Source organism: Erpetoichthys calabaricus, chromosome 2 (assembly GCF_900747795.2).
Source record: "Erpetoichthys calabaricus chromosome 2, fErpCal1.3, whole genome shotgun sequence".
Classification (NCBI taxonomy): domain Eukaryota; kingdom Metazoa; phylum Chordata; class Cladistia; order Polypteriformes; family Polypteridae; genus Erpetoichthys; species Erpetoichthys calabaricus.
This window is the reverse complement of record NC_041395.2, coordinates 246,867,354-246,892,213: the sequence shown is the minus strand read 5'-3', so window position 1 is coordinate 246,892,213 and position 24,860 is coordinate 246,867,354. Positions and strand designations below refer to the sequence as shown.

The 24,860-nt window shown below is 34.5% G+C and overlaps 1 protein-coding gene across 1 annotated transcript in view; it reads right to left on the bottom strand.

The window, feature by feature from the left end:
• Positions 1-24,860, bottom strand: part of LOC114646921 (inositol polyphosphate-5-phosphatase A) — a 494,778-nt gene that overhangs the window by 138,777 nt on the left and 331,141 nt on the right. Inside the window, exons 5-6 of the mRNA XM_028795326.2 lie at positions 19,617-19,680; positions 13,154-13,257 (exon numbers count right to left, since the gene is read on the bottom strand). Coding sequence (XP_028651159.1) covers positions 13,154-13,257; positions 19,617-19,680 — 168 coding nt within the window. The remainder of the gene's footprint in view (positions 1-13,153; positions 13,258-19,616; positions 19,681-24,860) is intronic.

The following is a 24,860-nucleotide window of genomic DNA, read 5'->3' as shown; positions in this document are numbered from 1 at the left end:
AGGGGCCTGAGTTGCCTCGAAAGCTTGCATATTGTAATCTTTTTAGTTAGCCAATAAAAGGTGTCATTTTGCTTGGCTTTTCTCTACATTCATAATGGCTAACACGGTACAACACCCTAGTACTACTGACATTCTGATTGAAAGGTTCCATTTCCAAAATTGCTGAAAGAAGCCAAATGAACGTTTTGGATTGGTGTAATCCAAATACAAACCTAAACCCAACAGGGAATGCAGTGGCAAAACCTGAAACAAGCAATTCATGCTCAAAACCCTACTAATGCTTCTGAATTAAAAAGGGTGTCAAGGAAGAGTGGGATAAATTCTGCCATAGCAATGTGAATGACTGCAATTGAATTATGACAAACGTTTAGTTGCAGCCATTATAGCTACAAGAGTCACAACCAGTTAATTAAGTACAAGGGAACAATTACTTTTTCACACAGTGCCATTTGGTGTTGGTAATTTGTTCCTTTAATAAATTAAATAAGTATGGAAAAAATAAAGGAACATTTTCTTATTTGCTCACTTTGGTGCCATTTTCCTTAGATATTATTTTCAATAATATGAATTCCAAAAATTCACTGCTTTTCCAGACTCTAAGCCTGAGCAATATACTGTATTTATGTTAATATTTATTCATCTCTAGATCTTGTCTTCTGCTTGATGTCTGATAAATGTTTCTTTTCTATTACTTTCAACAGTGGCTTGAGGTAATAATCCTGCTATATGATCTTTTTCTTCTTCTTTCGGCTGCTTGCGTTAGGGGTCGCCACGGATCATCTTCTTCCATATCTTTCTATCCTCTGTATCTTGTTCTGTTAAATAATTCTGTTATATGAAAAGTGATCTTAAAAATAATCTTTTGCACTTAAATAGCTTATGTCCCTATGTGGTGGACAAAGGCAAAACACTCTCATGGCTAGTACAAAGGGCTGAAATAAATGGTGTGCCATTATGTTGTGCCATGATTTTGGCTTACCACACCATGTGATAATACAATGTTTTTAGATCCAGACCCAGTAAATTACTGGTTGTTAGGGTTTGAAAATGTCATCCATCTGGTATGGTTTCAACCATTAAAACAAAGGAGGGAGCCTTAATACTAACCCAGGCAAAATTAAGGTATTTTTTTTCTTTTCTCCTTTGTAAAATCCTTACCCGAACCAGAGCTTTTAGAGTTGGAGGCCTCTGCTCTACAGTGTATGTATCTCTTTCATTTACTGAACAAAAAGAGACCATGACTCAATGAGTTCTATGAAATCTCTGTGGCCTAATGGTTTGCCCAAGACTTCTTCTCTGCCTTCTGGAAGCTGCTATCAGCCTCACTAATCTACATGTATAAATCCATTTCTAACTCCACCTTGTATATAAGGAGTTCAGCATTTTGTTAGTTGAATTTATTTATTCATAATCATGTAAATTTGTCACATGAAATTGCATTTTAAATTGGGGGTGATGAGGCCATGGTCAAAATGTGAAAACAAAACCCTTAAAACTTACCATTTCGTTCACTTTGAAATGGCAAACACATACTTAAGAAAACACCCCCATTGGTTAATTGTCCATTGCCTTATCATAGCTACAGGCTGACAATGTAAGTTTGCTTGTGCATGTGCTTGATATTGCTCTTGTCCTTTTATGCTTCTTTCCTTTCCCTAGATGGAAAGAAGGCATTTGATAAAATGGTCCTTTTTTGGTGGAGGATCCTGGCCAGAATGGGATTCAGCCAAGCAAGGGTGTGCTCTTTCTTTAATTTTCTTTTGTTACAGTCTTTTACAGTAGTTCTCCACCACTCAGACCAAATCATTTCCATCTTGGTTAAAGATAACCCCCAAAATGTTTCCTTGTACATTGAAGATATACTACTTCATCTTGGTAATGCCTCTGATCTTTGCCATGTTCTTAACCCATTTATTTCCTATGAAAATCTGGCTGCAAGACCAAAATGTCTTTTCTTTTCCCATTGAATTCTTCTTGTCATCTTTTTTATTTCCCTTTTATTTCTTGGGCGCTGTCTTTTAGTCACCTGGGTCTGGATATCTACCCAGCCAACCAGGGAATCAGAACAGACTGGCAATTATAAGAATGAATTTGCTCCCAGAATTCATTTTGTTAGCTCTATGCTCGCTGTTTGCCAAAACTACTTATTGTTGCTCTGTTTTAATATACTGTATTTGTTTCTCATTTTGTTAAGAAAAATTTGATCACAAAGAAATCCAGTACTATAACTATACTCAACCTAGATGAATCCTTGCTATTTAAACACATTTCCTGCAAGAATACTATGTCTTCAAAGAGCTGAAATGTGATAGAACATTTCTTTTTTAGTTCATAAATGAAACCTTTTATTTCCAGCTTACAAAAAAAATGATATAGTTTTCATATTTTTAGTTAATTTTTTTTAGATAAAGTTTTAACATTAATTAAAATTGTACATTTGTCTTGTCACCTTGGAGAAGGGAATGGGAAGAAAAGAAAATTCCTTCCTTCCTCCTTGATATCACCCACCTCAAGCTTAATTATCAGGTTTTTCAACACTTTCATTTCAGAAAACTTCTCTCTACGGTCTACTGTGCAAGGTCTCTTGTAAATTGTTGGTGTTTAGTGTTGTAGGTTAAGTAAAAAAAAAACAAACAAACAAAAAACACATTTTTGTTGTGTAAGATAAAATGGGAAAGTGTACTGGCACTGTCACTGCAGGATGTACAGGGCATTGTGTGGGCTTCTTCTGAAGTCTGGCATATCGGATCATAAGTCTGCATCCTTCATGATTGTATCACCTTTAAGAAAATCAAATTGTAGTCCTAACACTGATATTGGTAGATGTTTAAGATGTGCTCTGAGCCTTAGAAAATGTTACTAGGAGTATTAGGATGTGGGGAAAGTTGAATAATTGAAGTAAAATGTAATTGTTGGCAGAGAAGAGGTTGTTTTAAGCATCCACGTTCAACAAACAGATGAGACCAAAATCGCTTCACATATTTTCTTTAACACCCTGATCACTGCATATATAGAGAGTGTCATAATCAAGACACAAATGCTGTTTTATAACCCATAAAATGAACAACCACTAATAGCTGATGTGGAATAAAAATATGATAATAAATCTCTGGAATACACAATACTGAATTAATGTCTGAATGTGCATAACATTCTCATAAGCATTGCAGCTACTAGTCACATCGACACACAATTTCCTTGAATGTTCAAAATTGTCTTGGTGACCTTGACCTTGTAATATAACTGCTATTTTTAATAACATAGGTAGGAAAAAGACTTTACTTCTATTGCATAAGGACTCTAATATGTAATTATATCTTAATCTATATTATATAATGTAAAACCAGTGCTAATTTCTTTAACAAATATTGCACACTTCCTCTTCTCCTTTCGGCTGCTCCCGCTAGGGGTTGCCACAGCGGATCATCTTCTTCCATATCTTTCTGTCCTCTGCATCTTGTTCTGTTACACTCATCACCTGCATGTCCTCTCTCACCACATCCATAAACCATCGCTTAGACCTTCCTCTTTCCTGGCAGCTCTATCCTTAGCATCCTTTTTCCCCCTTGGGGATTAATTAATTAATTAAATAAATAATTAATAAAGTAAGTAAGTAAGTATCTATATCTATCTCTTCTCTGCAAATATCCAATCCAAACTGCACATATCTCCTACTGTATTAATTATTGATGTGATAAGCAACTCATCCTAACTAATTGGACCACATTCTGAGAACTGTCAGAAATTGCATTACCAATAAAACAAGGAACTGAGCTACAGTTCTATACTTGCATAAAATCTTGTGCTGCTATTACCTATACAGTAAGATGCTGTATAAAAAAAAGTTTGTTTGTAAAAATCCTTTTCTAACTAACTCTACAAAGAATATTTAACATCAGGCTAGATATTTCTTATCAAACTATGCAAATCACAGAGTATCCAAAAACAGTAAAAATGTAATTAAATCTATCTATCTCTCTCTCTCTCTCTCTCTCTTTCAAAGCTGCCACCATCTGGTAGCTGTATGTTAAAAGCAGGCAGGCCAATAGCTTACCTTTTTTCTTTTCTCAATTAATCTTTATAATAAAGCAGTGACTGGGCGTCATTAAAAAGGAAAGGGAGTGTGCCAGAGCTCAGGGTCTTCCCAGTATAGCCCTTTTATTAAAGAGTAGCAAAATTTAATTTAAAGAGACATTAACTACAATCGTGCCATTAGCATTTATCACCTCCTTGTGACACTATATCTGATGATTTCTGATTTATTCAAGCTCTTTTTAAGGGATGACAACACAAGCCTGAATTAATTATTTGCTTATAATTTACGTTATAAACCATAAGCTCTCATTTTATGAGTACAACAAAACATGTTTATAACAGATAACACCTTTTAATATAGTCTCTGTAAAAAGAAAGAAGTTTGGAAGTTAATGTTTAAAATATGACCATTTTACATTAAGCAAAGCCATACTGGCAGCTGACAATATTTTACTATGCAGGGTGGATATGATAGGCCAAGGACAAATATTGCAACAATAAAGAGATAGTATAAAAGAAGAAAGTCAGAACTTCAGTCTACACGCTGCAAAAATTGAGTTATTAGAGCATAATATTCAATATAATGTGCTGAACACAGATTAGATTATGCAAGTATTTCACCCTCAAATAAGATTATTAACTTAGGGACAAAGAAATTGCACAAATTAAGAAGTGACATGTTAAATACTCTTGAACAATCATGTCTATATCAACATAAAGGAGAGCAATACCAAAAAACTCTCAGATGAGCAAGCATTAAACAAAACACTATGAATTATTCTAAGGGAAATAGAAAAATCTATCTCTAAATACTAGAATAAAAATATATCATTTAAAAATGGTTACATTGATTTACAAAATTGCATGAACTATATTTCCATAAAGTTTAACACATGAATTTCGCCTATTATATGAGATGCCACTTCAACAAAAACTGAGTAATGCTAATTTTTTTGTTTGAGAGAGTGATTAGTGGATATTAGAATTACAGTTTAAATTAAACAAAAATCACATTCCATGAAACATTTTAATTCTCAATGATGCTAAATAAACGATTAAGAAAAAAAAAGCACTAAAGGGATTCCACCGAGAAGAAACCGTTTACAAAGGCCAAGAATACACAGAGAGAAACAGTAATACTGTCATGTTGTTCTGACAGTGCTTTAATTTTACATATCTTATTACTGCGCTCAGGCACAAGCAAAGTGAAATAAAGTGTGACCCAGCAGGGGCTGACTAAAGTGACCAGTACAATGATTAAACCAGCCAAAGGAGAATGAGAGACATGAAGCATGAACAGAATTAAATTACTTCATAAATATTACTAAAAAAGAGTTGTCCTTGGGCGTCTAATAGTCTAGTTTAGATTGACAGACTCAAGACTGTAACAGCTTGAAATATCTGGGTCAAGCTGCTAGTGTTAATGAGATCACTAGCAGAAACTGCACTAGGGTCATTAAAAGGGAGGAGTCCAACTGTCCATGCTGTAGTAACAAAAAGGAAGAGAAAGGGAGGTGTTTTGTATTTTCCCTACTTTAGAGGATGTTTACTTGCTAGGCCCTTTTCCAATTGGGTGTCACTGACACCCAAACTGGAATAAATTTAAGCAGCACATTATTATCCTCTAGGCAATATGCAGCAGCAAAATAAAAAGGCTAATGAAATGTTAGGCAATACCTGTTGACTATGAAGTGAATGGTGTTAGTTCTGAATACAGAAGTGGATTCAATCAAACCTATTGATAGTTAATCTCAAAGAATTCTTTCATTTAAGTTATGAATCCAGTACTTAAGGCATATAATTGTAAATTAAGGAGAAATGCATTTAAGATTTAAACCATGAAGCATTTCTTCTCATTAAAATGTTGATGCAGATCTGGACCAATTTACCAAGCTATTCTGTTAAAGCTGATATCATAATGGCTCTAAAAATGTTATGATTATTGGGATAATATGGTTATTAGCTTACCAAATGAGCTTAATATTTTAAATACCCCTCCCAATTTACAATTTCCTATTTTCACTTTGGCAATTTCTGATTGCCTATAGTATGCATTATTCGGTTAATACATAGTGTAAGAGTCTGAAGTTCTCATCAGAACAACTGCCTTCATTATTCAAACACTCCAATAAATATGATTATTTACTTTTTTTATACAAACAACAGGAAATAGACATTTTTTGTATTCTAATGCTTGACATGTTTTGCATTTCAATTTAACATATGTTTTGAATTTTTTTTTCCCATCCAAATTTTCAGAACACACTTAACATGCAGTACTGGTATTATTAGGTCGCATCCAAGATTCCATGTTAATAGGATTTCTTTAGACTGCAGATGGATTGTGCATGCAGGCAGTTTCATCTACTAAAAGACAACATAAATCACAATTGCGAAAGGAGAGACCTCGCTAAGGTTATCACCAGACTGCCTTCTTCATGAAAGGTTTGCATTAAAGCATTAGTGAAATTAATTCATCTTTCATAAGAGGTTTGAGCAGTATCCGTGATCTATGATAACAACCAATTTCTCACTATAGGCTAAAAAAATACTCTGCTCTGATAGACTACACAAATCTGCTCTTTTTAAATGGCCTAACATTATCTCGAGTGCTGCTCCCAGAGGTATCATTTGAGATTCATAACCCTGCTGTAGAGAGACCATAAATCAAGATGAAAAGTTTTTGTTAGTTTTCTTTTTTTTATATGCGGTGGGTTGTAATTATTTTGAATTGCATTATGGCTCCATCAATGTAATTACTTTTAGATCATCTTTACATGGCAGTAAAAAAAAAGATAACTCTTAAACCAATATAGATTTTTTATGCATACATTTTTTCATTATCTAGTGAAGGTAATTTATGAGATGAAAAATCAGCATGGCACAAGATACAAGACTACAGTTAGTGGTTCTGGTCTATAGCGTACTTTTTAAATCTGGCAGCATCACAACTGTTTTCAACATGCTTGTGTAGAAGCATTTCACCAAACTTCAGTCCAATGAGATAACTGCTAAATGAACCAAAACATGAATAAAACACAGTAGTGACAATTTTAGAAATGTCCAAAGTTGTATCCAAAAGAAGGGATTGTGAATGGCTTAGTTTTAATGCTGAATACTAGCCCTGCACTTACTGAATGATGGATGTGGAATGAATGTTACAAGAAGCAATTATTAAATACAGAACTTTACATTTTTGAGAAACTTTTGTGGAACCAACTAAGCAAACATGTACTAATATTACAATTTGCACACTTTTTTTTACATAAAGATTTATCAACTGGAAATACCTCTGATTTACAACAAATATAGGAATTACTGATTAAATATATATGTAGATATTCAAATGTAGCAATTGGAGGTTAATCAAATACTTTTATGCAAAAAAGCTTTTAAAAATTTGCTGTGCGGAGTGCATGGGACTAGCACAACTATTTCCAACTTGCTCCTGCCATTTCTCTGCCTCTTCTAACTTTCTGAGAGGTCTCTAACTGTGAGTGAGAGACAGAAAGAGGGAAAAGAACTCTCCTAGCCTCATTATCTAAAGCAACCGAGGGACAGGAATGCCTCCATAAAAGAAAGACTGGCCTCTTTTGACAAAAGTTTTCCTGCATGCTTGCTTATACGCGACAACACATAAAAAAGAAACACCTGTTCAACAATGACTTGTTACAAGTATTTAACACACATAATTTAAATCTTATTCACTAAAAACCTGGGGGAAAAAAAAAATCAAAGAATCAAAAATTTAACAATGCATAAGCCTGAGCAGACATCATTTGCAGCAACAGGGAAATCGTTTTGAACCAAATGGTTGTGGGAGGTTATTTACTGTGTTTATTCTTTTCCACTTCAGTTTTATTTTCCTGAATGTGCTTGCACTGATTGTAGTGACACAGGGGATAATCTGTTTGACAAATTAGGGAATATGCAACCTTTGTATACTTAAAAAAAAAAAAAGAGTGCATGTATCATAACAACTTTTTCAACCATCAAGAATGCACTGGAACTGAAAAAGCACATCCTAAAGATAAATGCAATGAATGACTGCTGTAATTTTCAATTTATATGAAAAGTAGTAATAATCTAAACAAACTGAAGTCCATGAGAATGAATCACAAAAAATTTACATTTGCTGTTGCTTCCTAAATTGTCTGCCTTCTTCCCAGGGACACTGCCTCTAGCCACTCACAAAGACCCAGCTTTTGCAGACATTTGTATTTCGAAGTACAAGCCTGACTTGGCATAACTTGGATACACCTATGCTGTTAAAACATTTTAGAGACTGTTCACCTTACAGACTTGCCAAGGAGCATTCATGTTCATTAAACAGCTAAAGACAGTGTCCAAGGTGCAACTGTGCCTAAACACATTCTAGGCATTAACATGTCGTGTTTTGAAGGTGTTTTATAATATTTCCCACTATCCTAAAGATGAATCAACAGACAGAAGAAGTCCTTCTTTCACCACCTTCAAAAACTTAGTACTCTACCGTGAACACTACTTCACATTGTTCACACTAAAGCCGAATGTTATGAAAAGGTTTCAAGTGCAGTAATGGGGTACTGGTTACACCTTTTAGCTTTTCAAAGTGTGGCGCTGCTGTGAGGTTTGCAGGTTACCTTTATTAAAATATATACTACATATAAAAGTGGGTATAGGCTAAGATTAGTATATGCCATTGTGTCTCTTTGCTGCTACACAGAGAGGCTTTATTGTAAGTATCTATATTTTTTTAATTGACTTTTTTCATCTAATGGGTTACATTGTTAATGGTGTGGTCTTTACTAAATAGCTATATTAGAAGAAGCCCTTTAGGTTTTTGCATGTTTTCTTATACAGTCTTTTTTTTAACAGTGCTGCAAGACTGAAAAAGAAAATGCTATGATAAAGCCATTCTTTAAGGTCAAACAGTGCAACACATGACACAATATGGCTGTTTCCAGTGAGCTCAACTATGCTTGAAGCTTTTCAATTGCTAGTTTGTTAAATTCAACATTTATAAGTGAGCTTGTCCTAGATACTGAAATTACTTTTAATTGCTTTAGAAAACACACTGGCAACATGTTTCTTATCCATAGACTTGTAAAATCCAAAATTATCAATTTTTGTTAATAACTGTAGCAGACTACTGGATTGTAATTATTCCAAGTTCTCACTAACATCTTGAAAATGCATAGAGAATTGCAATGCAACTTTGCTCATTGCTTAGTTTTAAAATATCTTCTTTTGGGTTCTTCCCCTACACGTCTGTGGCACCTCCAGGTGCACATCACCCTTACATATTAGAAAGGCTGTAACTCTCAGCTTCTCATCTGTATTTTTCTTTTTTGATCAAGTGCACGTACTTCTTTAACCAGATACAAACTAGTGTCTCACCACTTCCAAGTACTTTCAGGTTCAATCCATTGAAGGGCACAGTTACTGTGGCACAGTAACTTCAATCCATTGAAGGGCACAGTTACACAGCATACTGTATCTACTAAAATGCCAATTAGCTATATTTATACTTAGTTCATATTTAATTTATTATTTTATAATTATAAAATATTATATTTTTTATGAATATATATATATATTCATAGCATTTGTAGTCTGAAACACAATCTGATTGTATGGGTGGTTACCTACCAGGTAACACATGTGGTTGGTCTGCAAGTTGGCAAACATCCGCCACGCCTTTCTCAGTTGTTACATAGTTTACTGTCAAATAATGCAAAGAGTACGCGACACGTGTTTCGCCCTTATTTGGGCTCATCAGGCGTACACACTCCACTGCACCCCTCGTGGGGATCGAACCTCAGACACCAGCGTGAGAAGTGAAGCCCCTTTACGTTGCGCCACGGTGTGTGGTTAGTTTATTTGACAGCCTGGAGATCGGGGTAATTACATTCATAGCCCATATCGCAATGTAAAGGGGCTTCGCCTCTAACTCACAATTATGTTACCATACAATATTTATATACCTAAACACATACATTTGCTTTAACACACTGTAGTATAACATGAATTGCGATGATTAACTGAAATCTAGATTGTAACTGTCTGTTGTTTTTAAATGTGCTCTGTAAATCTAATTGGCTTGACTTAACTATTAGCATTCAGACTGAGATATGGGCACTTCATAATGGAGTAGAGAAAAACAAAATCGTGGTGAACTCAAAACAGTCTAGAGATGTCGTTCATAACAATTATGAGCAGAGCTATATTTTTGACATCAGTAAATTCTTCCAAGGGTGCATTTTACTTTATTATTTGAACTGTTGGTTATGTCACCAAAAGCCATTAAATGAATTTGGAAAGAGGAATATGTTTAATAAATTATTGAGTTTCTGACAAACAAATGCAAACAAACAAGCAGACAAACAAGCAAATTGTTTTCTGTGAAATCTTTCATTAACTTATCTTCAAATGAATGACTTATCAATTATTTTCAGGATGCTGGGTATAAAAGGTTTCGTAATAATTATATCTCTGTTTTGAACAGACATGTGGTTTATAAGGGAGTTTATGAAATCTGTTCACCCTGTCTGTCACTATTAGTAAACATGTACTGTATAGTATAGCTTGGTGACAGTTACATGTTGCAAGCATTTTGGATGTTAACATAACCTTGAAAATTTATAGTTTAGCTTAGATTTACAAGTAATTACACTGTACTCATGACAATAGTAGTAGAATGACTACTACTATGGCTACTTCAATTAACTACAGTGATTATACGCTACTACAGTATATTTTGAGGCATAAATGGGATATATAAAATTGATTAGATATAATAAGAAAAAAATTCATGTGTGTATTTTGTTACACTGGCTTAAAGATATAAACAATATATAGCTGCAAAGTAGTATCTTTTCAAGCTGTAGTCATAGAAAGAAAATCAAAGCATGAGCATTTAGATTCTGTTTTAGCTTACGATGTTTAACACTAGAATCCCTGAAGCCTACGAAAATATTTGTAATGCCGGGCAACTTTAAATTCCCTTGCATCACCTCATCAGCACCTTTGTATTGCAAATGTGTCAATTGGCACAGGCTGCAGGCGGCCTGCTCACCCATTCCCCACCATGGCAGCTGAAGTCGGACACAAAATTCTCACAGCTGAAGTCTGTGCATCTGGGAGAGAGGTGTCTGGAATTGTACAGTGTAAATAACATATTGTTATTTGGAATACATACATTTTGTGTGTATTCCTTGTCTACAATGATCTATGTAAATGTAGGATGATAGGAAATGCGAGGCAAGAAATTTTGAACACATAAACTAAAACAGAAATTTATTTGTTATAGTAATAATGACAAAATGTGACTTAAGAGTATAATGTGTGAAGTCCAAATACCAAATAAACACTTTCACAAAAGGTAAAACAAAACAAGTGCGCTTTTATTGAAGAACATAAAAGAAATCGCTCAATTTACATGCTGTTGTCAATGTGTAAAAACTGAAGCCCAAATATCAACTGATACGAAGGGGAGCCGTCTGCTTGACTGGTGCAGAAATAAGAACTGCTGCTTCATAATCAAGAGGTCACTAGTTCAAGCCCTCATTTTCCCTGCATTTAGTGTTTTGAGTAGTGAGCTGCAATTATTATTACTATTATACAATAAAAAAATACATTTGATTTGAGTCTGTAACAGCTGGTGTAAATTTATTATACTTATAAAAGTCAGCATTTTTTTTTTTCTCCAATCATGTTCACACTCCCCCCAATTTGGCATTATCAGTTTTCAAATAAAGACATGGTATAATGAACCCACACCCACAAACAAGGAGAACTGATTCACCCACATTTGCATGTCACTTTTTATCGCTTCACATTAGAGAATTCCTTATAATTTCTAGTTCCATTGTCTCAAAATGCCACTCACATCCACAGTTATTCCCAGTCTGTCACCTACACCACTTACACAAACATCCACAGTTTTCCCAGTTCCAATCTCTTTCACACACCCCCACTGATCTGACACTGCTTTAAAATAAAGATGTGATATAAAAAAACAAGTTCATTATTCCACATCTTTATTTGAAAAATAACAGTGTCAGATCGGGGGAGTGTGAATAAGTTTAAATTAAAAAAAAATAAAATAAAAGACGGTAACTTTTACAAGTACCATCAATTTACACTGGCTGTTACAGTCTCAAATCAAATGTATGTTTTTATTATATAATAGTAATAACAATAGCAGTTCACTACTCAAAATGCTAAATGCAGGGAGGACCTGGGATTGAACCCACAACCCCTTGATTATTAGACAGAAGTTCTTACCTCTGCACCAGCAAAGTGGACATGTCTTATTTCGTATTGATTGATATTTGGGCTTTGGTTTTTATACATTAACAGCACCATATAAATTGAACAATTACTTTTTCTTCAGTTATACTCTTGAATAAATGTTCACTTGTTTTGTTATACCTTTTGTGAAAGTGTTTGATACTTGGACTTCAGTCTTCACACATTATTCACTTCACGTCAACATTTTGTCATTGCTATTAACATAAAAAAGTTTCTGTTTTAGTTACATTCAACATTTCTTGCCACTCATTTCCTGTCATCCTACATTTACACAGATCGTTGTAGACACAGAACACACATGAAATGTATGTATTTCAAATAATGATATATTATTTACCATATACAATTCCAGACACCTATATTCAAGATACATAGACTTCAGCTGTGAGAATTTTGTGACTTCAGCTGCCTCAGTGAGGGATGGGTGGGCAGGAAGCCTGCTGCCATTGCCAATTGACACATTTGCAAAACAAAGGTTCTGATGAGGAGGTGCGAGGGAATTTTAAGGTTGACCGGCATTATGAATATTTTCGTAGGCTTCAGGGATTCTAGCATTAATGGCAGAACTATATTAATATGATTATTGTGTAGATTACTCTTTTACAATTCAGCATTTCCTTTGTTGAACAATGAAGTACTACACAAATGTAATCCACAGCTTTTGGCATAAAAGACGTAATGCAATAATATCAATTAAATAAAACTAGATCTCTGAGCTTCTGTATTTTAAGTGTTCTGAAAAACCCAAGTGTCTTACATTGTTACTTGACAGAAGAGAAACTGGGATAAGACAGAGGAATAGACACAAGAATGACAAACTCACCTCTGGGAAGTACTCTTGTGGAAATTTTGCTTTTTCAAGCATTGGAGTGCTTTCAAGTGTATCAGCATAGATCTCTTTTCCGGTAACTTTTTTGAATTTCTTTGCTATGTTTGGATTTGGGAAGGTGAACAGGAGAAATATATATTAGTTAATAAATGGTATTCACCCACAAAATAATTCAAGTGGTAATAAACAAACATTTATTGCTTAAATTGTGTTAATTTACAGGACACATACTTATCTTTCACTCAAATGCAAGAATTCCTAAGAATGCAAATACATTTTTAAAAATGAAATGAAAATACTTTACATGAGATATTAACTATAACACCCATACTATTCACATGGTGTTAAGTAGTAAGACATCAACAAAGGCTCCTTTTACTGTTAATAACACTTACAAAACATCAGTAAATGGGTTATTCATCTCTGAGCAGTGCGGCATGTTAAGAAACTGTGCCACAATGGTATAATTACTTGTGACTTTGACAGCTTCATTTGGTCTTAGTAAGTATTAACTAAGGATCCACAGTTCTTAAGTTCAAACTTGTGTATGTAATAATGAGAGACATATTATCACTTGCTTAAGCCACATTTCACAAAGATAAAAAAAAACATTTTACTGATGATTTGCAAGTATTAAGACCAACATAGGCCTTTATTAATGTGTCGTTGCATAAACGTATGTTAATAATAGATGAATTACACATGTCTACCTAATCGAAAGTGTTACTAACAAAAATACCAAAATATTTGCCATGTTCTCAGAGAACAGCATGCTTAACCACCATACTACTTAGAAGCATACATTTTTTAAATGTCATGTACAATACAAAGTTGACTTTCTTAAAAAATACATTCAACAGGTAATGTTTACAAGAAGTGAATTGCCTGAGTATCTATAGCACTCAGACTTGACTTTTACTTAAAAAAGGCTTACAGATTAAAAAAAATAAAATTGCACTTGTTGGCTACGTGTCCTCAGTTTTTCAATTAATTTTAATTCAGAAACTGCATTCTTTGTTAACAAACAAACAATTGAAAGGGAGTAACGGAAACCTACAATTATTTTTTTCTTCCACTGGTCTGTGCTCCTTATTTTGTATTCATTAAATAGCAATGTGGTACTTTTATCTGCAAAATATCTTGACATATTAGCATTTACTTTTGTGGCAAGGTACGTATTTTACATTTAAACTACACATGGTACACTTATATATTTAGGTATACAGTAGTAACAAGGAGCTCTGAAAGACCATTTCAAGTAATATATGGTGCTGGGATAAAACTTTGCTTCTACAAGTATATGTGGAAGGGTTTGAATCAATACATTGCTTTTTCTCATCCATGTTTGATATAATTATATTTTAATTTAGAGAATATATTTAAATTTTGAGCCTTGTCTAGGATTGGTTTGTACCGTTTGCCCAGTGTTCCTGAGATAGGCTTTGGCCTGTGCAACAACCTTTATAATGAAAAAGGGTAATAAAATTAATAGACAGAAAGATGCATATTTTGCAGGATATATTCAAATTTTGGTACGCAAGTCTGGTAAGTAAATGAAAGTAATAATTACTGTTAAAACCAGGAAAGAGAAGCAATGCACTTAAGTTTGTAAGTGCCACTTTCAAACACAGTAAAACTTTACTTTAGCACTCTTCTCTTTAATTAATTTGAAAGTTAAAAGACAAAAGCTGGTTAATTAGAATTTTGTTCTAATAATTAAAAAAAAATAAAATCACACCAAAGAGTTCTGTCAGATAATTATTTATCATGAGATAACTCAGCTGATTACCTTTACATATCAAATGCCATGTTATTAAAATGGTGGAGGCATTTAAGTTCCTGGACACTGCCATTACCACACCTCTAACGTTGGTGGTCATCACATCTATTATAATTAAGAAAACATAGAACAGGCTCTTGTTCTTGACACAATTAAATATGGTTAGATGATCCAGAAAGAAATGTCTGCTATAGAAAGCAGCTTGGTCCTCTGTGTTATTGTGTTATGTCATTTGCTCTGCTGTGGATAAGAAAATTTTCTTTCTTTTTTTAAATAAAATTTGATGAAGATGACTGTTTTTTAAGTTGGCTACAGGGTGGTTTTCAGGAACTGAAGATTACTGTCCTTCAGTTTTATTTTTATATTCATGGGCCAACTGTATGAGCTTCACCAGATCCATTAGAGCACAGCTGTGGAGGTACAGTAAAGTAAGTAGTTTCCTGAATCTAATATACAGTAAATATGGACAAAAGCTTTTCCGTTTCTCTGTAATACTCCAAACTCACTGCTCTGCCAATTTCTCTTAAGATCTCATTTTAATAAAGAAGATAAAAAACTAGAAGACTAAAAGCATCATCCTCAAGATTTTCTCCACAATGAACATTTTCCTCTTTAATGTCACATTTTCGTGGTAATTTTTGTAGCTGATGGAAAATGCACAGGAATGACAGTAAATCATTGTTCAAGATGACTTTTTTAGTCACAGAACTGTATTCTTAAAATAATTGTTATGATCTGTCATTGTATTTCACTTTTGTATGTTTACTGGATTGAAATGGCTTTTGATGGGAAAAACTGAAGCAACCATAAATTGTGATAAGTGTCAGCAACTGTAACAGAATCTCCCCAACACAAGATCTATATTAGCTTTTACAAAAAAAAATAAAACTTTTATTTCACTAAGACTTTTTAAACCTAAATGGTACTTCCACCCCAATGAAAACTGTCAAATGCTTTTAAAAAATAAACAAAAATCTTAAAATCTGGTATTTTAGATAGAGTTGACAATGTAAATATATTTTATCAGAGGTCTTTCACAATTTTTTTTTAACATACCAGTCGACTACAATGTTATTATAACTGTATGATTCTGCCTATCTGAATTCATAGATGGCACCAGTGAAATTGACATTATTTTATGATTGGAACAACTAAACAAAATATGATATTAAAAAACTATTGTGAAGGGAAGGATGAAAATGAGCAGCCTTAAAATATACTATTGCAAAGAATATTTAAACAAAAATACTACGTAATGTTGTTAACTGAAAGTAAGAGTCAGGTTCTGAGGTGGAAGAGGTCATGCAAATTAAAAAAAAATAAATCTGTAGGCAAAAAAAACACATGCATAATGTTTAGCTTGAGCTAGGTACTATACGTATAATAAGGAAAGATTGACACAAAATTTCTGCACTAAATTGGAGAAAATTCTAACTTACAACTTGAATTTAATAAAAGAAGAAATTTCAATTTTGCCAACATTTGCGTTTGCCCAAGCCAAGACTTGTACAGGTACTATAATATGAACAAGCTGAACACTATTTTATCAATATATTATGCGTACATGGAAAAAAATACAGTATTGTAATATTTTTCATTTCAATGTTTTAATCAATATCCTAAGGACAAGTATAAAGGTTTGTTTTTTTGAGCTTATTGTAAGGGTAACATATGTGGTGCATCATCTGTGAAAACGTAGAAGCAATGCAGTTTATTGGTACTTGCATAACAAACGTCTTGGAAATTTGACTATTTCATAACAAACACATTTATGTCATGTGTTTGTGTTCATTTTCATTTTCAAAAGTTACATTGAAGAAAGGGTTTTATGTAAAACATGAAATTTTAAAGCACTGTCAAATTAAGCCCTGTGGCATACTTATAAGCAGAACTCTCTCCAAGTCCAGTTGACAGGAGTGCTAGAAGGCTAATTTGTACTGAATTTTAAATTTCTTACATGTACAAACTTTAATCAAAGAGAAAGTGGGGAAGCCATAAACCACAGCTGAAATTGCTTATTGGATCAGGCTGAAGTGCTTCCTAGCTCAGCAAGGAAGAAGATGCAAAGCATCACAGGATGCTTTCCTCCATGGTTAATTATAATGGATCTTCTTTCAGTACTGGAGAACTATAAAGTATTCATCAAGTTTTGCTTGTATTTGTTTTATAATATATTACAAAAATAGCATTTTAATTGTCTACTTATATTTCTTAGCAATGTAACCTCAATAATTTTACTTACACATTTGTATATGTTAAATTAATATTTTACATATGAAAGAATTTTAGTTTCAGTAATTTAGTTTGACAGTTCTACTGCAGATATAAAGGCTGGTCTCATAAGGACTCAGCCAGAGATAAATTTCAATGATGAATCGAAATGTGTGCTATGTGTAATAGCTGAAAATTCCCATTCTTACTGAGGAGACTACTGAGATGATTAAAATCCATTTCCACAGTAAAAAAAATGACTTGAGTCAATGGTTTTTTCTTATTAGGTTTAACATTTTAACTGACCATAAGGATTTGATTTCATCTCAACGTTGAGTGTTATAAAATTGAAAAAATGAAATGGAATGCACTCTACAATTAAAGCAAAATACATGCTATTTTAAAACAAAAAATGAAAATGTATCATATTGTGACCCTAGCATTGGTATAATGCAATATTGTGTGGTCCTGGCAATTCCCAAGACTATAGATATATAAAGTATATTGTTGCTATAAAAGCTGGAGGTAAGGTGTAACTTGGAATGGAGGTGTCACAGTGGTGGTGGTGGCTTGCACTCCCAGTACCTGCTTCCTGCTTTTTTCTGTGAAATTCACAGTGCGTTGTGATGAGTATATTAAATAAATACACAAAGAAACCTTCATCTTTAACATCTGTAGAAGGTGGTACATTTCTATTTATTGGTTTATATTCATGATTTCCTTTACAAACAACTGAGGGGTTGCTTACTTTATGCATGGTATGTTAATGTTACTGCTATAATGCCTTAAATCATTTAACATTTTGCCTTATACAAAAATTATTTTTACATATATATCAACAACTTTCATTGCAAGGGTCATTGAAAGACTTTTTCCTTTAAGTACTGCATTTTTGGCTTTTCAGCCAGCATTGTTAAAGATGTGGGCACATTTTATTTAATTGTGGCTGATTTTTACCTTTACAAATAATTGGGAAGAGAACAATGTTTTAGACAGTTACATGAACTGGCAGAATATGTCTAATATGTCCTTACAGTTTGGGTGTACAGTGCCCTCATCTATATGGATGCATCACAAATTTCTCTGCCATTCACTGATTCTGGGTTCCACATGCCCAACCACTACTTTCTCATTAAAAGATTATTCATGGTGTCATGTTAGACAGGTACTATGTTATATTAAGAGATCTAGCTATCTGTTTCTTTAAAATTTGTACACAAAAGAAGTTACACACTTGTCCTCCACCAAGTAAATACAACATTCCATTAGAGGTATGTCTATTGTACAGTATATGAGTATAGCTACCCAAAAACAAACAAAATACCTCAGCAATTTACCTGAGCTGGACTCAATACACCTTAGCATGAAATCTAAAGTATTTGAAAATACTGGAGAGAACAAAGAACCATTTATGACTGAAGGAAACAATATCTGTTGACTCCGACACCACATACGCCTGTTAACAAACTATCTCCTTGTCATTCAGACTTTCTGTATGATTAGACTTACATAATGGCTGTTAACCAGGTCATTAAACTGTTAACCCCCATTCAATCATCAGCTTTGCCTGTGAGTAAGACCTTTATGATGTTAACATCTGCACTACCAGTCAGTTTACACTACTGAATCCATGTTCCTGACCAGCATGGCTCACTAATCATGGGAATGGTGATGCGTTGATTAGCACATGCAGGTAACAATTTCAATGTATTCTCCACATGCAACAACAATGACCTATAAACTTTCAAATGTTTGTCATTGTACCACAAGGGAAAATGACATTGAATTGAACTGAACTGTTTTAATGGGAAATATCAGCATTTGGTATTTGATGAAGATAATGATGATGGAAAATACAGGCTAAGGAGCTTCTCCAAAATGTCTTTTAGTAAGCTGAAATCTGTTGCATACTATAAATTGTTGTTGTGCACATTAATCATCAATTTATTACTTATTGCCTGTGGATAGGAGGACAGATGTCATGGAACATTCCACTATTATCAGAATATAAAAGTTTCATCACAGGATGAACATTATTACTCTGAATTATTTTATAGTTATTGACTCCAATGTTGCACCTTAAGGAAATCAGTGGGCCTATACTAAGCCAGGAAATGCACCCCACATCAAGAAAGAACAAGCAGAACCCTTCACTGGGAAATACAATTTTTCATACCTCTACACTTCTTCTAGTGTGTGTATGTACGCAGTTGTACTTAACTGTTTATGGAGAACAAGGTGAAATGTAACTCATCTGATCATAAGACTTTTTCACCATTGATTGTAGACCACTGCTTTTACTTCAAATACAAGGTTAATTAATTTGTGAATTATATTAATGACAATACCAGAGTAGAAACACCTGTTCCATTATACTTAAAACTCCTCATTTATTCAAATGTTCCTCTGTACACATTTTCCACTGAATACCAAACACAGTCTAACATAAAGACAATGAAGATTTACCTTTAAAATCAAACTGGTGCACATTTTTCAAGGATTCATGTAGAAAGTAACAACTTCCTAACGCCTGTAAAGAAAAAAGAAAAAAACTTTCATGATTTTCATTGCAAGTATAGATCACTTTATGAGTAAAATATAGTTTCAATATTATGGACCTTCTATGACCAACACAGTGGAACAGCAGATAGAACTTGTGTCTCACTGTACTTTCAAAGCATTGAATTCTCAAATTGGGTGTTTTCTTCATGTTCATTTACTTGGTGTCATTATGTTGGTTTTTGGTTTCCTCCCAGAGTTAGGTTTCTCTTATTTGTGCTGGTGAAGGTATGTTTCATAATGTCATGAAATGTTTTTGCACTAGAGGAGTGTTTATTTCCTAGTTGTGAATGTTTCCACAACATATATTTTGCTTCTCCAGTTCAGGATCATGGGGGCTGCAGGCAGCAACAGACACAAAGCACTTAACAATACTAGACAGGACAGTCCCATCAAAAGACACACTCACACACATCCTCATTTATTCATACTGGACCAATTTGGAGTCATCACTTATCCTAAAGACATACTGTATATATTAGGTTTTTGGAGGAAAACTAAAAAAAAAACAAAAAACGCAAACTCAACACAGACAGTGACAAGGCCACAATTTGAATTCAGTCTACTGAGATAAAGGCATCAGTGATAACCAGTGATAACTGTGCATGTCCTAGGTTTAAAAACTCCCAGAGAAAAAGGTCATACTTTTTAAGTTTGATGAGAATCTGATAATTAACCAGATGAATACATTTAAAAAAGGATATAGGAAAAGTTAATTATGAAAAATGTAAAAATAGCACTATAGATGATTACTAGACTCGACTCTTGCTTTGCAGAAAGGCTGCATTACTCAGGTAACATGTAACAGAAATACAAAGCTGGTACAGTTTATAGAAATATGGTTTAGAATACAAACCTGTATAATATAAAATCAGATTCAGCATAGGGAAAATTAATTATAACATTATATTTCACCTTAAGTAAACAGACTAAGCATCATCTTGTAGCAAAATAAAACAACTGGGTAAAATAAATACAAGCAAAGTGTTTATTACATTCAATGTGTAAAAATAAACCAGTACCTGAAGAATATAAATTTTCAGTGTGAATGCCAAGGTGTCTAAATGCTTGGGTCCTCAGGCTAAAATGCATAAAAGGACTGTTCTTTTCAACCATGAGTCCCCAGAGCTGTTTTCTGCTTGTTAGATCTATAACTACTGAGATAAAACAGACTATGGAATTCTAGCTGCTCCTTAAATACCATATGATGATTTCTTTGCACAGTGCTAAGAAGGAAGAGGATTACGCCAGAGTCAACTGAGCCAAAGCTAAGATACTGGGTTGTCGGTCTGTGTACAGAGAGTATAGCCCCATATAGATTCATTTATATATGGTACCACTGAATAAGAGGACTGAAACTGTAATACAGAATACATTCCCTAACACTGCTAACACCATGTTGACACTTTATTGCTAACAAGAAATCATTGTATGGAGTAAGAGATGGAGGAGGTAGTGTTTTCAACGTTATTATCAGTCATTTCAAGTGTTATTACCACTGTTGCAAATCTATAGTTTAATAAATCTGAAATAATTTTAGTGGTTTCTACAATTAAGATAGTAAGAGTAAAGCAGACTAAAGAATTTCTAATTAGCTAAAATGAAGGAGGACACTTACAATACCAGAAAATGCAGACAATGATTTTGGTATTGTTATCAGCTTTGTTATCTTAATAAAATTTGGAACATTGCTTCATTAGAAGTCATATAATGTTGACAAGCATTCATTCTGAATCAGTACTTCACTGTGAGAGATGCCAACAATAGGAGGAGCACAACATACATTATGAATTAATGATAGAAAAAAGAAAACATTTTTACCCATTATCACGAAAAGCATGGTGAGTAATATATGGAGAGATGAGCAGTTTATGTTGTTGACAAACAACATCAGTGTAAGCTAAACACTAAGATCACAGACAACAGGACTCAATCACCTGCCACTTGTAACTACAGCTTTCACAGAAAATACTTATAGTGTTATAGTGTATAAAACAATAGAGTTTGAACCTATAGAAGATTACATATGACAGAAGCTGAAGAAATGGACATCAAGTGGAATACTGGGTTTAACAAATACACATAATAAAATTTAAGCTACTTGATATGCACCATTCCTATAACACTTGTGACTACATGGGGGTGCTCTCATGAAGACCCCCAAACACAGGCGCAGATGCTTATTAACCAAAAATAAATAAACAGTAATGTAGGTAACATAGAAGGAGGTGGGACAAACAATATTAAAATTAAGAAAGCCTGTGCCCCTTTGGGTTTACATAATACAATGACTGTCTATCTGTCTTTGCGATAGCTAGTCCTCATACTCACGCCAACCAGCAGAAGCACAACACTCCTTCATTCCTCTCACACCTTCCTCTTATACCATACTGGCTTCTCTTCCTTCCATCTCTTTCTTCCAGCAGACCCCATGGCAACACTCCATACCCATACCAAAGTTTGTCTGGCCTGTGACAAGCAGGCTGTTTACATGCTACGTTTCTTGCAAACACCTTTTGAAGCTGGGGTTCCCAGTTAAACAATTTAGAAATACAATGCTCTCACATCCTTTAAGATGTGATGCAATGCTAACCTACGACTTCAGCCAATAACATAAAATAAAGATAATTCGGACATTAGCATCAGTAGGCTTGATGGCCTAGGAAACAAGTTACCCAAACTACTCTATAACATTTCAGTAATTATTTACTGGTCTGATGCTGATCTTTCTGCTCATAAAATAGGTCATAACGATAGCAATTGACGGAGGAATTCATAATTAATTGCAGAATTACAGCATTTGAGGGTTCCTCTAGAATGCCACTTCTCTTGCACGATTTGGATCAAAAACTAATCAGCACATCGTCATCTCATAACAGGCTTAAACATCGAGTTTGGTATTTTTCCGTCCAGCCGTTTTAGCTCTAGACCATTATCAAGAAACTATGACACACGGACACACACACATAGACAAAACACACAACCATCGTCGAGATATCAATGTTTTCAGTATCAGGGGACCCTAAGATGTCGAGATCTGTTGAAAACCGGACATCAAGATATTTGATGAATCTATAGCTTTCGTCCCAAACCCCTGTAGACTATAATTTATGGTGAGGGAGGGCGCAAAGCAAAAATGAACCTGGTCAACCAGAAATGTGTTTCGAATGATGTGATTTTGCTTTTTAATTTTCATACAAAATCAGATCTTATCTTTAACTGCTTTTTGTGTAGACAGGCATCAAATTAACAGTGATTTTGAGTCCCTTCCAAAAATCTCATCACAAATTCACATGAACCCAATGATAAGGGAAGGTAAACATCACAAGTGGCAACTCTAAATTCCCCTAGCACATGATTTCAGCATTCATCTCAAAGTACTTCCAGGTGAACCTCAGAGTCACTTCCAGGGCTGGCCTGGTACTAGAAAACTCCTGAGGCTATATGTGTAGATCTGTATGTGGCAGCTGCAAGTATCCTTGAAACTTTCTTAGACTTAGAAAAGTCCAGGAAACCCAATAGGAGCCTGAGGAACATAGGCACCTGTAAACTGTTGTTGCCATCTATCATCTAGGGCAGGGATATCAAACTCAAATCCTGCAGACTTTTGTTCCAGCCTCTTTCTCAATTCATTACTGCTGCTAATGGATTTTTGTTTTTGATTTTATTTTAATTAACTTACTTTTCAAGATTTTTCAACCTTTCATTGTTTACTTTTTTCATAACTAGCAGCCAAATGATAATGAGATGAAAAGTGGGCAGACAGATGATCACCTAACTCTGGGTTTTCAAGCTCAGTTCCTGGAGGGTCACCATTTTTACTACAATAAATTTCTTAATTAAAAGCCAATTCTTGCTGTTAATGAAGTATGTTATTTAATTATATATCTTGTTACTGACCTGCCACTTCAGACATTTCCAAAACTGTTGACTTTTTGTTTCCCGAGAGCAACATCAACCTGTTTTGTGGACCAGAGCAGATTAGAATTCCACAAACCCTGACTGTTCCTTTTTCAAATATTTTATTAAAACAGATTTGATAGATACACAGGTGTAAATGGGATTTAGTAGGCAGGTCATTTTTTGGCTCACTTTGATACATGATTATTGTTTAGCTGTTGGAAAGCTTTCTGAATCATCAAAAGCAAGTCACCTAAAAATAAAGCAAAAGTAGTAGGTTCTAATTAAAGCGGTTGGGGTTTGACACATGTGGTCTAGGAGGATGAACAATATCTTGTATATTATTCCATTAACGTAGCCTTCCCTCCAGAATGTTGCCTAGAACATCATAATTAAGGCTAAGAACTTTGGGTGAAAGACTAGCAGTAAAGGTACTCCATGTGTTATGCAACATGACATAAGAATTGGCTCAGGAAGAGCAACAACCAATAGAGCATGCAAATAACAAGAGTCAACAAACGTATTCCTATTTGGAAAATCATTTCAGTTAGCATAAACAGTTATTCCATCCATCCATTTTCCAACCGGCTGAATCCGAACATAGGGTCACGGGGGTCTGCTGGAGTCAATCCCAGCCAACACAGGGCACAAGGCAGGAAACAATCCTGGGCAGGGTGCCAACCCACCGCAGGACACACACAAACACACCCACACACCAAGCACACACTAAGGCCAATTTAGAATCGTCAATCCACCTAACCTGCATGTCTTTGGACTGTGGGAGGAAACCGGAGCGCCCGGAGGAAACCCACGCAGACATGGGGAGAACATGCAAACTCCACGCAGGGAGGACCCGGGAATCGAACCCAGGTCCCCAGATCTCCCAACTGCGAGGCAGCAGCGCTACCCACTGCACCACCGTGCCGCCTAAACAGTTATTAAAAAATATAATATCATGGATAAAACAGGAAACACAGTGTACAAACCTTGTGTAGCCAAGGTGAAGGGCTAGTAAATTCTCAGTAGATCATTGGCTTGATTGGGATAAGCACACTAGCTAAGAACAGGTCTTTTTTCTTTTTTGCAAATAAATGCCCTTAAAATATCAATTAATTGCAGTATTATTTGGTTACCCATGACCCTGAACGACACCAAGTACATTTGAGAATGTTTTTAACTAATGTATTAACCTCCTTAGTATTATGTTTACCCCAGGAAAAACGAGCCAAAAACATTGACTTTTTTCAACAA